The 17,381-nt window shown below is 53.7% G+C and overlaps 1 protein-coding gene across 1 annotated transcript in view; it reads left to right on the top strand.

Annotated features, from left to right (window-relative positions):
- LOC140487814 (GATOR1 complex protein DEPDC5-like) overlaps positions 1-12,834 on the top strand; it is a 64,014-nt gene extending 51,180 nt beyond the window's left edge. The window contains exons 15-16 of the mRNA XM_072587096.1: positions 4,441-4,502; positions 12,672-12,834. Coding sequence (XP_072443197.1) covers positions 4,441-4,502; positions 12,672-12,683 — 74 coding nt within the window. The 3' untranslated portion in view covers positions 12,684-12,834. The remainder of the gene's footprint in view (positions 1-4,440; positions 4,503-12,671) is intronic.
- Positions 12,835-17,381: the final 4,547 nt, after the last annotated feature.

The raw sequence follows: 17,381 nt of genomic DNA, 5'->3' as shown, positions 1-17,381 counted from the left end.
GTGTGGGGGGGGGGTAAGGTGTGGTGGGGGTGTCGTGTGTGTGGGGGGGGGTAAGGTGTGGTGGGGGTGTCGTGTGTGGGGGGGTAAGGTGTGGTGAGGGTGTCGTGTGTGTGTGTGGGGGGGGGGGTAAGGTGTGGTGGGGGTGTCGTGTGTGTGTGTGGGGGGGGGTAAGGTGTGGTGAGGGTGTCGTGTGTGTGTGTGGGGGGGTAAGGTGTGGTGGGGGTGTCGTGTGTGTGTGTGGGGGGGGGGTAAGGTGTGGTGAGGGTGTCGTGTGTGTGTGTGGGGGGGGGTAAGGTGTGGTGAGGGTGTCGTGTGTGTGTGTGGGGGGGGTAAGGTGTGGGAGTGTCGTGTCGTGTGTGGGGGGGGTAAGGTGTGGTGGGAGTGTCGTGTCGTGTGTGGGGGGGGGGGTAAGGTGTGGTGGGGGTGTCGTGTGTGTGTGGGGGGGGGTAAGGTGTGGTGGGGGTGTCGTGTGTGTGGGGGGGGGTTAAGGTGTGGTGAGGGTGTCGTGTGTGTGGGGGGGTAAGGTGTGGTGGGGGGTGTCGTGTGTGGGGGGGGGGGTAAGGTGTGGTGGGAGTGTCGTGTGTGTGTGTGTGTGGGGGGGTAAGGTGTGGTGGGGGGTGTCGTGTGTGTGTGGGGGGGGGTAAGGTGTGGTGAGGGTGTCGTGTGTGTGTGGTGGGGGGTAAGGTGTGGTGAGGGTGTCGTGTGTGTGTGTGGGGGGGGGGTAAGGTGTGGTGGGGGTGTCGTGTGTGTGTGTGGGGGGGGGTAAGGTGTGGTGGGGGTGTCGTGTGTGTGTGTGGGGGGGGGTAAGGTGTGGTGGGGGGTGTCGTGTGTGTGTGGGGGGGGGTAAGGTGTGGTGGGGGTGTCGTGTGTGGGGGGGGGTAAGGTGTGGTGGGGGTGTCGTGTGTGTGGGGGGGGGTAAGGTGTGGTGGGGGTGTCGTGTGTGTGTGTGGGGGGGGGTAAGGTGTGGTGGGGGGTGTCGTGTGTGTGTGGGGGGGGGGTAAGGTGTGGTGGGGGTGTCGTGTGTGGGGGGGGGTAAGGTGTGGTGGGGGTGTCGTGTGTGTGTGGGGGGGGGTAAGGTGTGGTGGGGGTGTCGTGTGTGTGGGGGGGGGGGTAAGGTGTGGTGGGGGTGTCGTGTGTGGGGGGGGGGTAAGGTGTGGTGGGGGTGTCGTGTGTGTGGGGGGGGGGTAAGGTGTGGTGGGGGTGTCGTGTGTGTGGGGGGGGGGTAAGGTGTGGTGGGGGTGTCGTGTGTGTGTGGGGGGGGGGTAAGGTGTGGTGGGGGTGTCGTGTGTGTGTGGGGGGAGGGTAAGGTGTGGTGGGGGTGTCGTGTGTGTGGGGGGGGGTAAGGTGTGGTGGGGGTGTCGTGTGTGTGTGGGGGGGGGGTAAGGTGTGGTGGGGGTGTCGTGTGTGTGTGGGGGGGGGGTAAGGTGTGGTGGGGGTGTCGTGTGTGTGGGGGGGGGGGTAAGGTGTGGTGGGGGTGTCGTGTGTGTGGGGGGGGTAAGGTGTGGTGGGGGTGTCGTGTGTGGGGGGGTAAGGTGTGGTGAGGGTGTCGTGTGTGTGTGGGGGGGGGGTAAGGTGTGGTGGGGGTGTCGTGTGTGTGTGGGGGGGGGTAAGGTGTGGTGGGGGTGTCGTGTGTGGGGGGGGGTAAGGTGTGGTGAGGGTGTCGTGTGTGTGTGGGGGGGGGTAAGGTGTGGTGGGGGTGTCGTGTGTGTGGGGGGGGGTAAGGTGTGGTGAGGGTGTCGTGTGTGTGTGGGGGGGGGTAAGGTGTGGTGGGGGTGTCGTGTGTGTGTGGGGGGGGGTAAGGTGTGGTGGGGGGTGTCGTGTGTGTGTGGGGGGGGGGTAAGGTGTGGTGGGGGTGTCGTGTGTGTGTGGGGGGGGGTAAGGTGTGGTGGGGGTGTCGTGTGTGTGTGGGGGGGGGGTAAGGTGTGGTGGGGGTGTCGTGTGTGTGTGGGGGGGGGGGGTAAGGTGTGGTGGGGGTGTCGTGTGTGTGTGGGGGGGGGTAAGGTGTGGTGGGGGTGTCGTGTGTGGGGGGGTAAGGTGTGGTGAGGGTGTCGTGTGTGTGTGGGGGGGGGTAAGGTGTGGTGGGGGTGTCGTGTGTGTGTGGGGGGGGGGTAAGGTGTGGTGGGGGTGTCGTGTGTGTGGGGGGGGGGGTAAGGTGTGGTGGGGGTGTCGTGTGTGGGGGGGGGGGTAAGGTGTGGTGGGGGTGTCGTGTGTGGGGGGGGGGGTAAGGTGTGGTGAGGGTGTCGTGTGTGTGTGGGGGGGGGGGTAAGGTGTGGTGGGGGTGTCGTGTGTGTGTGTGTGGGGGGGGTAAGGTGTGGTGGGGGGTGTCGTGTGTGGGGGGGGGGTAAGGTGTGGTGGGGGTGTCGTGTGTGTGTGGGGGGGGGTAAGGTGTGGTGAGGGTGTCGTGTGTGTGTGGGGGGGGGGTAAGGTGTGGTGGGGGTGTCGTGTGTGTGTGGGGGGGGGGGTAAGGTGTGGTGGGGGTGTCGTGTGTGTGTGGGGGGGGTAAGGTGTGGTGGGGGTGTCGTGTGTGGGGGGGTAAGGTGTGGTGAGGGTGTCGTGTGTGTGTGGGGGGGGGGGTAAGGTGTGGTGGGGGGTGTCGTGTGTGTGTGTGTGGGGGGGGTAAGGTGTGGTGGGGGTGTCGTGTGTGGGGGGGGGGTAAGGTGTGGTGGGGGTGTCGTGTGTGTGTGGGGGGGGGTAAGGTGTGGTGAGGGTGTCGTGTGTGTGTGGGGGGGGGTAAGGTGTGGTGGGGGTGTCGTGTGTGTGTGGGGAGGGGGGTAAGGTGTGGTGGGGGTGTCGTGTGTGTGTGTGGGGGGGGTAAGGTGTGGTGGGGGTGTCGTGTGTGGGGGGTTAAGGTGTGGTGGGGGGTGTCGTGTGTGTGTGTGGGGGGGTAAGGTGTGGTGGGGGTGTCGTGTGTGTGGGGGGGGGGTAAGGTGTGGTGAGGGTGTCGTGTGTGTGTGGGGGGGGGGGTAAGGTGTGGTGGGGGTGTCGTGTGTGTGTGGGGGGGGGGTAAGGTGTGGTGGGGGTGTCGTGTGTGTGTGGGGGGGGGTAAGGTGTGGTGAGGGTGTCGTGTGTGTGTGGGGGGGGTAAGGTGTGGTGAGGGTGTCGTGTGTGTGTGGGGGGGGGTAAGGTGTGGTGGGGGTGTCGTGTGTGTGGGGGGGGGGTAAGGTGTGGTGAGGGTGTCGTGTGTGTGTGGGGGGGGGTAAGGTGTGGTGGGGGTGTCGTGTGTGTGTGGGGGGGTAAGGTGTGGTGGGGGTGTCGTGTGTGTGGGGGGGGGGTAAGGTGTGGTGGGGGGTGTCGTGTGTGTGTGGGGGGGGGGTAAGGTGTGGTGGGGGTGTCGTGTGTGTGTGGGGGGGGGTAAGGTGTGGTGGGGGTGTCGTGTGTGTGGGGGGGGGGTAAGGTGTGGTGAGGGTGTCGTGTGTGTGTGGGGGGGGGTAAGGTGTGGTGGGGGTGTCGTGTGTGTGGGGGGGGGGTAAGGTGTGGTGAGGGTGTCGTGTGTGTGTGGTGGGGGGTAAGGTGTGGTGGGGGTGTCGTGTGTGTGGTGGGGGGTAAGGTGTGGTGGGGGTGTCGTGTGTGTGTGTGGGGGGGGGTAAGGTGTGGTGGGGGTGTCGTGTGTGTGTGGGGGGGGGGTAAGGTGTGGTGGGGGTGTCGTGTGTGTGTGTGGGGGTAAGGTGTGGTGGGGGTGTCGTGTGTGTGTGGGGGGTAAGGTGTGGTGGGGGTGTCGTGTGTGTGTGGGGGGGGGGTAAGGTGTGGTGGGGGTGTCGTGTGTGTGTGTGTGGGGGGGGGTAAGGTGTGGTGGGCGTGTCGTGTCGTGTGTGTGGGGGGGGTAAGGTGTGGTGGGGGTGTCGTGTGTGTGTGGGGGGGGGGTAAGGTGTGGTGGGGGGTGTTGTGTGTTTGGGGGAGTAAGGTGTGATGAGGGTGTTGTGGGTGTGTCGTGTGTTTGTGTGGAGGGGGGTAAAGTGTGGTGGGGGTTTTCGTGTGTGTGTGGAGGGGGGCGGTAAGTTGTGGTGGGGGGTGTCGTGTGTCTGTGTGTGTCTGGGTGGGGGGGGTGGAGGGAAGGGGGAGGTAAGGTGTGGTGGGGAAACCCACATAGACACTGGGTGAATGCGCAAAGTCCACACAGACTGTCACCTGAGGTGGAATCAAACCTGGCTGAGCCCAACCCCGTACAAGGGGCCTCTGCGACTGAATTCTGTGTGGGGAATAGGTGCTGTCAGGCTGTTGCCTGGGATGTAACTGTGTATCTCTGAGACTGAGATTGTTCAGCATGTGGTGGAGAGCACCATTACAGTGCATTGACCTCACAGTGAATTTTTCAATCGTACCAGCGCTGTCATTACAAAACAACATTTGTAAGACCAAGGCTGGCAAATCTTTGCCGTCTTTTATTTTTCCGGAAAGTTGAGTTCCTGAGGACTGTGTGTAACATTTCTTTCCTGTGTGCAGGGATTGGTGTTGACCTGGTGTGTATGGGTGAGCAGCCTCTTCATGCCGTGCCATTATTTAAGGTCAGTGCAGCTCCACCAGGCCAGCATTGCCTGATTGACACCTGTTTGTCGTGACGCATGTGGTCCCAATGAGTGAGAAACCTATAAAGGTTTCCAATTTGTCATCACCTATTCTGTCTGATAACAAAACAGTGCAGCAAACCAGCACGTACCATTGCAAACCCCATCATTGACCCAGTTTGTGATGGGACAGTTCTTTTCCATTTGTAGTCCAGCTGTGGGATACTGGGGAGTAAACCCATCACAGGACTCAGATGCCGAGCATTGCCATCCAGTGACTCCGGTAATCCAAACTAGATTAGAGTTTGGAGACTTCCTCTCTCCTTCTGCTGGGGGTGTGTGCAGCTTTAGCAATTGAGCTGTAACAGAGTCATGCAGCATAGAAACAGACCCTTCAATCCAAACAGTCCATGCCGGCCATAATCCCAAACTAAACTCGTCCCACCTACCTGCACTTGGCCCAAATCCCTCCAACCGCCTTTTATTCATATCTTTCCAAATGCCTTTTAAATGCTGTAACTGTACCTGCATCCACCACTTCATGTGGAAGCTCATTCCACACACACACACACACGACCCTCTGTGGAAGAAATCTGTCCCAGTGGCTTTTTAAAATCTTTCTCCTCTCACCTTAGATATATGTCCTGTAGTCTGGAAATGCCGCAGCCAAGGGAAAAGACACCTGCCATTCCTCTTCTCATTATTTTATAAACCTCAAGGATGTGAACCCTCTAACCTCCTGTCCTGCAGTGAGAAAGAAGGCTCTCGTTATAGCTGTTAACCTGCAGCCCGTCTGGTCTGGGCCTCAGCACAGCACAACATGCACAGATCTCGCTCAATTGGACAAAGGTGATATGGTTTTATAATGGAGACAGTGTGAATTTAGTATTATGCTAATGTGAAACATCCTAAGAACAGGAGGAGGCCATTCAGCCCCTCGGGACACTGCTGCCATTTAGTTAGACATGGTTGATCTTTAGCGTATCTCGTTTGACCTGCTTTGATTATATCACTCTCCATTTATCTGCCTCCATTTTAAATGTTTTCATTGACCCTCCCCCTCCAAGGAGGGGCGAGTTGCAGATGTCCAGTTCTCTTTTTGTGAAGCTGTGAGGCCTGGTCAGAAATGATCTCTCTCGTTCAGTTAATCAAACAGCTTCAATTAAAGCACATGTGAACACAGCTCTGAAGCAGGTGGGACTTGAACCCAAGGCTTCAGGGAACTTAGCACTGCACCATGATGACCCTAACGGTGAAGGTCAGGAGTGGGGTTTGAACCCCGAGAAAGAGACCAGAATTCACCAGGCTTCAGCAAGGCAAGGAACGACACTCTCCGAGTCCAGTGCCTCAATCACTGGCCCAGCCTTAACCTTGTATGACTTGGGGAAATGCGAGCTGAAAATATGCAATCTGTTCTTCAAACTAAAATCCTTTTGCAGATTCACCTGGGTGATGCTGCACTCCTTTCAAGGCTATTATTTCCTCTGGAGATGCAGGGTACGGAACTGGGTAGGCAAGAGGTTAAACCAGACTGAGTTTAGGTTTTGGAACTACTGAGTACAAACCAACTCCTCTTTAAAAGCATCAAGATGGCTTCATGTCAGTGAACCAATCAACAATGGCGATCTGCTCAGTGTTAAAGTGTGAGGTGATGCATTTGAGAGGACAAGAGAGACTGAGAGGACCCTAGGCAGGTACAGAGGGACGTGGGTGTGCATGTCTGGAGACTCTAGAAGGCAGCAAGGTAGGTGGTTAGGTAGGCATTTGGGTTTTATTAGTCAGGCACTGAATGCCCGAGCAAGGTGGTTATGGTGGATCTGTATCAGTTAGACCACAGACGGCATACAGTGTGGAGTGTCGGTCCCCACGTTATAGCAAGGCTGTGATTTCACTAGAGAGGGTGCAGAGGAGATCCACCAGGATGTTGGAACAGTTCGGTTCTGAAGAGAGATTGGTGTGAAGGAATTAAGGGCTACGGGGAGAATGCGGGTAAGTGGAGTTGAAATGCCCATCAGCCATGATTGAATGGCGGAGTGGACTCGATGGGCCAAATGGCCTTACTTCCACTCCTATGTCTTATGGTCTTATGGTGTTGTTGTCCTTTGATGAGAGAAGACTTGAGGAGGATGTGATTGAGGTGTACAAAGTTCTGCAGGGCATAGGAGAAATTGGGAAATACTTTTCCCCTTTAGTAGAGGGGTCAGTGACTGGGGGCAGAATTTTAATGCCAGGGTAGGAGCTCAAAGGGGATTTGAAAAAAAAGCATTTTTCACTTCGAGAGTTATCAATACCTGGAACTCACTGTCTAAAGGAGGCAGGAACTCTCAACATTTTAAAAAGTATTAAATGTCATAGCATTCAAGGGTATGGACAAAGTGCTGATAAATGGAATTAGAATAGATGGCTGTTTGAACATAGACCAGTACAGCACAGTGCAAACCATTCGGCCCTCAATGTTATGCCAAACTTTTATCCAACTCTAAGATCAAACTAACCTACATACCCTTCATTTTACTAACATCCATGTGCCTATCCAAAAGTTACTCAAATGTCCCTAATGTATCTGACTCTATTACCACTGCTGGCAGTGCATTCCACGCTCCCACCTCTCTCTCTGTAAAGAGCCTACCTCTGACATCTCCCCTAAACCTTCCTCTAATTACCTTAAAGTTATGTCCCCTTGTGATAGCCATTTCAACCCTGGGAAAAAGTCTCTGGTTATCCACTCTATCTGTGCCTCTCATCATCTTGTACACCTCTATCAAGTCACCTCTCATCTTTCTTCTCCCTCAACCTTTCTTCATAAGACATGCCCTCCAGTCCAGTCAGCATCCTGGTAAATCTCCTTTGCACCCTCTCTAAAGATTCGCATCTTTCCTGTATTGACCAGAACGGAACACAATATTCCAAGTGTGGTCTAACCAGGGCTGTATAGAGCTGCAGCATAACCTCGTGGCTCTTAAATTCAATCCCCCTGCTAATGAAAGCCAACACGCCTTTTTAACTACTCTATCAACTTGGGTGGCAACTTTGAGGGATTTATAGACGTGGACTCCTCCAAGATCCCTCTGTGCCTCCACATTGCCAAGAATCCTGCCTTTAACCCTGTGTTCTGTATTCAAATTCAACCTTCCAAAATGAATCACTTCACACTTTTCCAGATTGAACTCCGTCGATTTGATGATGAGCATAGACACAACTGGCCCCCCTCTCTCTGCGCTGTAGTAGCTCTAAGACTCTTAAGGGATCAGTGCTCATGTCCTGTTCAATTGCACAACTGGAATATATATCATGTGTATCATTCTACCTTCAAGTGAGTAGCAAAACCCAACTCTCTGACAACGTGTCTCTACAGGAAGCAGACACGGATAGGTTCGCTAGAACATTCAATTTCCCAAGATCTGCTAGGATAGGATGGGAAAACATATCACTGGCTGGAGATTGGAAACAAAAACAGAAATTGCTGGAAAATCTCTGCAGGTCTGGCAGCACCTGTGGACAGAAAGCTCCATTTCTGGTTCAGTGACCCTTCTTCAGAAACTGTGATAGAATGGGAGTCTTGTTTGATTTTTACTGCCCCAGCGAACTCTCCTCCATCAACAGTTAGCTTGTGAGAGGAACCTCTCCACAGTCAGAGGCAGAGGTTTGCTTGTGGGGATCCACTTGTGTCTTGGAAGACCTGGGAACTGAATCAGCATAAGTCTGAAAATCCTGCTTGTAAATATCAGCTGAAGGATATTGGCGATGTAGTAATCCCGTCACTGGGGTGGTAATCCAAAAAGCCACTTTCTCCATCCAAAAACCCCACCTCATATGGATTCATAGATCCATGCCTCATATGGCATGGATTCAACTCCCACTACAGCATGGTGGAATTTAATTTCCATTATTAAGCTAGGAATATAGAGCCAGTCTAATGGTGAGCACAAAACTATTATTGGTTGTCCATATGCAGTTGGCTCATTGAACAGATCACAAGACTTGGCCTATGTGTCTAGATTAGCGAGGAGACACACAGCCAAGACTTCCACATTTGGTCAGTATCCAATACAGGTTGACTCCCATGTATTTGTGCGCCTACTGATGAGGACGTTCCCCCATTCACTCCATAACCAGGTTGCCTGGTGTCGGTAGCCAAAAACATGCATTCGTTGTGGTTTTATTATGCTGTACCTGCTACATCAGACAAAAAGAATGACATGGAACAAAGATGGAAACCTGGGAAAAGTGACTGAAAACTTTGTGAAAGGGTTAAGTTTTAAGGGGAAACGACTGAAAGATTTAAGGTGGGCGGCGGGGGTGGGGGGTGGGGGGGTGGAATGTCTCCAGAGCTTGGGGCCTTGAAAGATGTGGATGGACAAAGGAAATGTTGGAATGTGTAAGAGGCCAGTTTTGGAGGAGTGTAGAGGTTTTGGAAGGGTGTAGTGGTAGGGAGGAGCATGAGACTGAATATTTTGAACCTGAAGTTCTAGTGGCCTGGGGACCAGGGTAGGTCTTGGTCAGAACTGGCAACGGTCATTTTGGCGCTGGAGGTCCCGCTGTCTGCTGAATTTTATTGGAGCATGGAATTGTGTCTTCAGAACAGGAGCTGGTGATGACAATTCCTTCTTGCCTCTTGCAAAATCACAAATTTTTCTGTTGATGAAAGCTTCTCAGTTTTCATAGAGAGAAATTCTGTCTATTCAGGTATTTTCTCCCAACTTTCATCCCCAGCTTTATCTTTTCCCACCATCTGCACAATGGGACAGACTGTTGATGGAACATTCCCCTCCCTTTCTACGGACACTGACTGACTTCCACCACTTACCCGACTGATCTCTCTCCTCATGGTTTTCTTGTCAGAGAGCACCAGCAGGTTGGTGGACTGCACTGCAGCCTGACTCGTTTGCAGCTGTTCACTGTGCTTCAGAAATTTAACATCGAATTCACAATTCGCAACTTTTTGGGACCTGGATTCTGCACTTTGTAACCTTTTGCGAAGAGAACAGACCCAGAGAAATTTGAATCACCATCCTCCTGTTTCTACCATAATCACATCAGGCTTGTCTTCTGAGTGAGTGTTCCATGGGCTACGAATTTGTTTAGCCCACATGGCCCACTTATTTTGTTTTCCAGTGAAGTCAATTCTTTTTAAAAAAAACAGTCCAGCTTCTCGCTTAAACAAGATCAGGAGTTAGTTTATTACACAACTACCACTGACATCTATTCACCTTAAAAACACACACCAAAGTTATTAACCAAAATGAAAATAAATGAGGATAGAAGTGATTTATGACGATGATCGCTGTGTAGGATTATTTTGGGCCGATTATTTGGTTGAAGATTCTCTTTGCAGATTGAATGATTTGAAACTATTAAAGGCAGAGTTCGGGAGCTGCAATATCTTCAGTGGTATAGAGTTGCAGCTTGCCTTTATAAGTGTGCTGAGCAGCACAGGTTCAGAGAGGGAGTGAAGTTTCTTTCATGACCTTGCAGGTATGCTCTTTGGAGCCTGGTTTAGCACAGTACAGCACACCTTCCTCTCTTTGTGTTCAGACAGACCCCAGTCTCCGACTGTGCTGCTGAACCCCTCCTGGAGCTTTCCGCACTAAAATAGTTCCTCACAACTTGCCAGTCTAAAATTTAAATGGATACTTTCCAAAAGCTGTCACATCATTTTAGGATTTCTTTGGCCAATTTTTTTTTTAGTTAATTTAAGACATTGATGGTTTTAACTGTCTCAGCCAATATTCTGGATGGCTCCCATTGTCAGGTTGTGGTCAACTTGGAAATGTTATCAATGCCTCCAGGTGAACTAGCTTTCGGAGCGCTGCTCCTCCATCAAGTGAAGGGCCTGATGAACCACTTGATGAAGGAACCAATGCTCCGAAAGCTAGTGCTTCCAATTAAATCTGTTGGACTATAACCTGGTGTTATGATTTTTAACTTTGTACGCCCCAGTCCAACACCGGCATCTCCAAATCCACGTGAACTCTTATCAATAGCTTCCATTTATCCTTGGAAATGCCTATGAACTTTAGAAAGGTCTCTCACAAGCCCGAGATAAATACAGTCTAGTTCCAATTCTAACTAAAATGCACAAGCCCAGCGACATGATATCCAGAAGCTAATTTGTAAAATTCTTTGTCCCTTTTTTAATAAAAGACATGACTTTTTTTTTACTAAATAGGCAGCATAATTGCAGAGTTGTGACGATTGTTTTTTGACAATCTCAGTCCCAATACCCTCCTTGTTTTGGTTTTTATTCATTTGAGACATGGGCGTTTCTGGCTGGGCGTATCCAGCGTTGATAGCCCGTCCCTACTTGCTGTTGAGAAGGTGGGGGTGAGCTGCCTTCTTGAATCACTGCAGTCCACCTGCTGTGGGTTGACCCAGAATGCTGTTGGGGAGGGCATTCCAGGATTTTGACCCAACAACTGAAGGAACGGCGATATCCTTCCAATTCAGGATAGTGAGTGGCTTGGAAGGGAACTTGCAGGAGCGGTGTCCTCAAGTACCTGATGCCCTTGGCCTTCTCGATGGAAGTGGTCAAAGGTTTGGAAGGTGCTGTTTAAGAATCTTCCGGTGAATTTCTGCAGTGCATCTTGTAGATACTGAGCATCGGTGGGGGAGGGAGTGGATGTTTGTAGATGTGGTGCCAGTCAAGTAGGTTGCTTTGTCCTGGATGGTGTCAAGCTTCTTGAGTGTTGTTGGAGCTGCTCCCATCTAGGGGCAAGTGGGGAATATTCCATCACATCCCTGACTTGTGCACTGTGGATGGTGGATAGACTTTGGGGTGTCAGGAGGTGAGTTACTCCCTGCAGTATCCGTAGTCTCTGACTTGCTTTTGTAGTCACTGTGTTTATGTGGTGAGTCCAGTTGAGTCTCTGGTCAATGGTAACCCCCAGGATGTTGACAGTGGGAGATTCAGTGGTAATACTGATGAATGTTAAAGGACGGCGTTTCGAATGTCTCTTGTGAAGGTAAACTGTGCATTTCACATGTGGCCAGACCAGGAATGAGTCTCTTTAAGGTGAACTTGACTTCTTTGGGTTTTGCATGTTATCCTCTAGTTTCATCTCAGTGCTTGAATAACCTCATTGATGACAATTGCCCATTCATTGGAGAGTTAATGTGTAATTATTGAGTGATAATTAGTTATATTTAATGTTTTATCATATTTGTATCGATTAAAACCCACACATAATTTATGGTGTAATTGAGATCAAGCACTTGGTGTGAGGATTAATAATGATAAGTCAAAGTATGCTGCAGTTTTGAGGCATTCAGTTACTACACCATTGTTTATTTTTATGTGGTGGAACATTTGATAATTTTGCTCAATAGCAGAGGGATAGGGTACAGTCTGCACTCCTCCCATTATTGCCTATGAGCCTCACAGCCTAGTGCAGCTAACACAGAGACCCTTTGGTCCAACCTGTCCATGCTGAGCGTGATCCCCAACTGAACTCGTCCAGACGTTTATCTTGAGCTTGACCCTATGTTCAAACTGTTGCGAGTGTCCCCATGAAGAAACCGAAGTTTGTCATAACTTTGTTTACACTTGACTGACATTTTCGGAGTGTGCAATCCCTTTAAGAGAACGTTACAGTGATTTGCAATGTCATTTATACTTGGAATACACTGGCAGGTATCCATGCTTAAAGTGCTTCAATATCTTCTCAACCAAGAAGTAAAGCTATACTTCTGTTTACCAATGCAATCCCATTAAGAATTTTATTAGCCTGACTAAAATTTATGAGCTTTGCAACTGTGTTGCATGAAAATGAAATGGAGTCCAAGTGAAGCATAGAGTAAGGAGAATGAAGATTGGGAGATATGACCATGAATATTAGCTGCACTGTTTCTTTTCAAAAAAGAAACCCACTTAATAGTAAATGATAAATTATACTCTTGAACACCTACTCAGGCAATAATATTTCAACATTAGTGTGAATTTACAGCCTTTAAGTAATGAGGATTTTCATGGTGGGACTGTTTATTGAACTGCAATAAGCTATATACAGATCCAGAGCCTAACTTCCAGAAATATCATCCATCACTGACTCTGATACATCTCTCGCTCCCACTTGAACTTGTCGATGTCTCCACATCAATTAACTCTCTGTCTGTCTGTTTGTGCCACATCAATTAACTCCCTGTCTGTCTGTTTAACTTGGAACCTGTTAGGAACACTGGTGAGGGAGCCTCTGTGCAAAGAGAAGTTGGAGTTTGCAGCCATGGCCTTTTATCACAGCGGTGCGATTTCTTAGATCATGATGTGGTGCCATTCGCTGTTTTGAACTACGGTCACGTTTTCCCATCTTTGCTCTGTTTTGTATTTGAACTCCACCTGATTTTCTTGCCTTCTGGCACTCAGGACATCGATTTGTTTCATATATTATTGTCCTAACTGCAGAGTCATTAAATCAGATCTGTCTGTACATCTGCCAAGAAACAAAGACGAGTTTGTTATTTGAATTGCACCTTTTGGTTTGAAAACCCCATTTTTCCATGCTTTTTAAGCGTGACTTTTGGAAAACCGCTGTGCACAATTTGCCATCAACTGCATGAAATGCTTTCCTTTCTTTGAGTTAAATTTGCTGGATATGGGTCAACGTTCCCCCCCCCCCCCCCCCCCACTCCCCCAATCGCTAACTGGCCTGATGGTGAGCTGCTACAGTTCACATGGTGTAGAAACCCAACATGGTGCTGCTGGGTAGGAGCTCCAGAATTTCAGCCCAGTTACAGTGAGGGAACAGAGATACAGTTCCAGGTCAGGGGTGGAGGGGCACCTGAACATGGTCACGTTCCCATATGCTTCCTGTCCTTGTCCTTCCAGGTGGGAGAGGTGATGGGCTTGAAAGGTGGTGTAAGCTAAGCCTTGGGGAGTTCCATCTTGTAGCTGCCAGTGAACATGAAGTGCAGAAGGCGGCGAATGTTGAAGGTTCTTGAAGTGGTGCTAATCATAAAGCCATGGGAACGTAAATAGGCTATTCAGCCCATCGTCTCTGTTCTGCCAGTCAGTGAGATCATGGCTGATCTGATCATTCTCATCTCCACTTCCCTCCCTTTTCCCCATGACTCTGCACTGACCCTCTGAAGAGCATCCGAGCCCCCCCCACCCCTGCCCCGCCCCCCCTCCACCCGCCCTCTCCCTGTAACCCTGCATTTCCCATCGCTAACCCACCTAGCCAGCACATCTTTGTGACAGTGGTTGAGGGATAAACAGAGGCTAGGACACCGGAAGAACTCCACGTTCCCATTTGAATCACATTGTGAGATCTTTTACGTCCCCACGCGAGGAGGAACCCCCTGGTGCTTCGGTTTCCTCCCCCAGTCCAAAGATGTGCAGGTTAGGGTGGATTGGCCGTGGGAAATTGCCCCTAGTGTGCAGGGATGTGCAGGCTAGGTGGTTAGCCATGGAGGATGTAGGGTTTACAGGGATAGGGGCGAGGAGGTGAGTCTGGATGGGATGCTGTTTGTGGACCCAGTGGGTTCCATGAACTGCTAACGCACTGTCGGCAAACTGTGATTCTAAAACCACCTTCTTGAACACAACCTTGTCACATGTAGGAGCTATGTTTACTTTGCCATTCGATAAGATCATGGCTCATCCAATAATTCTGAACTCCACTTGAGAGAACGTCCCCGTCCTGTTTGTGCTCCTGGAACCTGCCAACCTTTTCAGATATTTGAATGAAACCAATTTTTCCTTGCCTTCATGTTTTTGTGGTAAGGGGGTTGGGTGCCTCTGTCGTTTCTTTCAATTTGTTCAGTTGTTAGAACTCACTTCTTTGTGTTTTTTTTTATAAAAATGTAACGTTACAGGCTTCCAGCTCTTTAGTAAATTGGAAAGAGTAAAGATGATTGTTTGTTCACGTAACTGGGATGATCTGGCTTTTCCTTGCCCTCTATCCATCCCCAAGGGATGAGCAGATAATGATTCAGCATCCATTTGTCATCCAGCCGTTGCAAACATCCAGTGCTCTTACCTCTTTATCTGCAGTGTTACTATCCTCCCCAATTGATTCGAGGGCATTAGTCAGTACGGCTTTAGAGCTTTTGCTTGTTCTTGCTAATCCCACCGACTTGGAGTCCTCATCTAACCCCAATTCCCAGCTGGGTCTCCCATCTCTCTGAGCTTCTGAAAGTGCTTTCACATGGAGAGCAGCAGCTGCTCGTGTAAAATGACCAAACTGCACTCTGTCAGCTTCCACGGCGAAACAACACTGTAGGGCTCCCTGTCTTGTACAGGCCTCCAAAACACAAACCCTCCTTGTCCCCTGTTCTCATCTCCCCCCCCGACCCCCTCCTTCTCCCCCCGCCCTCTTCTCTTCTCAGCTCTCTTCTCCCCCCCCCCCCCTCCACACCCCACTATCTTCCCCCCTCCACACCCCACTATCTTCCCCTCCCCTCCACTTCTCTCCCCAACCCCTCCTCCTCTCCCACCCCTCCTCCCCCCCACCCTTCCTCCCACACTCCTACCCCTCCTCCCCCCACCCCTCCTCCCCCCACCCCTCCTCCCCCCACCCCTCCTCCCCCCACCCCTCCTCCCCCCACCCCTCCTCCCCCCACCCCTCCTCCCCCCACGCCTCCTCCCCCCACGCCTCATCCCACCTCCCCCCACCCCTCCTCCCCCACGCCTCATCCCACCTCCCCCCCCACTCCTCCTCTTTCCCCCCCACTCCTCCTCTTCCCCCCCACTCCTCCTCTTCCCCCCCACTCCTCCTCTTCCCCCCCACTCCTCCTCTTCCCCCCCACTCCTCCTCTTCCCCCCCACTCCTCCTCTTCCCCCCCACTCCTCCTCTTCCCCCCCACTCCTCCTCTTCCCCCCCACTCCTCCTCTTCCCCCCCACTCCTCCTCTTCCCCCCCACTCCTCCTCTTCCCCCCCACTCCTCCTCTTCCCCCCCACTCCTCCTCTTCCCCCCCACTCCTCCTCTTCCCCCCCACTCCTCCTCTTCCCCCCCACCCCTCCTCTTCCCCCCCACTCCTCCTCTTCCCCCCCACCCCTCCTCTTCCCCCCTACACTCCTACCCCTCCTCTTCCCCCATCCCTCCTCCCCTTCCCCCAGCCCTCCTTTTCCCCTTCCCCCAGCCCTCCTTTTCCCCTTCCCCCAGCCCTCCTTTTCCCCTTCCCCCAGCCCTCCTTTTCCCCTTCCCCCAGCCCTCCTCTTCCCCTTCCCCCACCCCCCCTCTTCCCCAATCCCCACCCCTCCTCTTCCCCCACCCACACCCCTCCTCTTCCCCCACCCACACCCCTCCTCTTCCCCCACCCACACCCCTCCTCTTCCCCCACCCACACCCCTCCTCTTCCCCCACCCACACCCCTCCTCTTCCCCCACCCCCACCCCTCCTCGTCCCCCACCCCCACCCCTCCTCGTCCCCCACCCCCACCCCTCCTCGTCCCCCACCCCCACCCCTCCTCGTCCCCCACCCCCACCCCTCCTCGTCCCCCACCCCCACCCCTCCTCGTCCCCCACCCCCACCCCTCCTCTTCCCCACCCCCACCCCTCCTCTTCCCCCACCCCCACCCCTCCTCTTCCCCCACCCCCACCCCTCCTCTTCCCTCACCCCCACCCCCCTCCTCTTCCCTCACCCCCACCCCTCCTCTTCCCTCACCCCCACCCCTCCTCTTCCCTCACCCCCACCCCTCCTCTTCCCTCACCCCCACCCCTCCTCTTCCCTCACCCCCACCCCTCCTCTTCCCTCACCCCCACCCCTCCTCTTCCCTCACCCCCACCTCTCCTCTTCCCTCACCCCCACCTCTCCTCTTCCCTCACCCCCACCCCTCCTCTTCCCTCACCCCCACCCCTCCTCTTCCCTCACCCCCACCCCTCCTCTTCCCTCACCCCCACCCCTCCTCTTCCCTCACCCCCACCCCTCCTCTTCCCTCACCCCCACCCCTCCTCTTCCCTCACCCCCACCCCTCCTCTTCCCTCACCCCCACCCCTCCTCTTCCCTCACCCCCACCCCCCCTCTTCCCCCACCCCCCCTCTTCCCCCACCCCCCCTCTTCCCCCACCCCCCCTCTTCCCCCACCCCCACCCCCTTCCTCTTCCACCACCCCCACCCCTCCTGTTCCCCCACCCCCACCCCTCCTGTTCCCTCACCCCCACCCCTCCTGTTCCCTCACCCCCACCCCTCCTCTTCCCCCACCCCTCCTCTTCCCCCACCCCTCCTCTTCCCCCACCCCTCCTCTTCCCCCACCCCTCCTCTTCCCCCACCCCCCCTCTTCCCCCACCCCCACCCCCTTCCCCCACCCCCACCCCCTTCCTGTTCCCCACCTCCCCCCCTCCTGTTCCCTCACCCCCACCCCTCTGTTCCCTCACCCCCACCCCTCCTCTTCCCTCACCCCCACCCCTCCTCTTCCCCCACCCTCACCCCTCCTGTTCCCCCACCCCCACCCCTCCTCTTCCCCCACCCCCACCCCTCCTCTTCCCTCACCCCCACCCCTCCCCCCACCCCCACCCCTCCTCTTCCCCCACCCTCAACCCTCCTCTTCCCCCACCCCCACCCCTCCTCTTCCCCCACCCCCACCCCTCCTCTTCCCCCACCCCCACCCCTCCTCTTCCCCCACCCCCACCCCTCCTCTTCCCCCACCCTCACCCCTCCTCTTCCCCCGCCCTCACCCCTCCTCCTTCTCCCCCGCACCCCCTCCCATCCCAGTGTGTTGGAGCAGTCTCTGCTCAGTAAGCCCCGAACCTACCCGGGTGCAGTGCCCACCTCTCTGTGACCCATCAGTATCTCGGACTGGGTCTGGGTGCTGCTGGGTCAGCAGCTTTCAGGGAATGTGGCTTCTGTGCTGAACGTGCCTGGCTGCTGAGGAGAATGGGCTGCTGAGGAGAATGGGCTGCTGAGGAGAATGGTCATCTTGAAGCACTTTGCACGAGTTCAGTTT

The sequence above is a fragment of the Chiloscyllium punctatum genome, chromosome 17, assembly GCF_047496795.1.
Source record: "Chiloscyllium punctatum isolate Juve2018m chromosome 17, sChiPun1.3, whole genome shotgun sequence".
In the NCBI taxonomy this organism is placed as follows: Eukaryota; Metazoa; Chordata; class Chondrichthyes; order Orectolobiformes; family Hemiscylliidae; genus Chiloscyllium; species Chiloscyllium punctatum.
The sequence above is the reverse complement of the archived record's forward strand: the minus strand, read 5'-3'. Positions and strand labels throughout refer to the sequence as shown.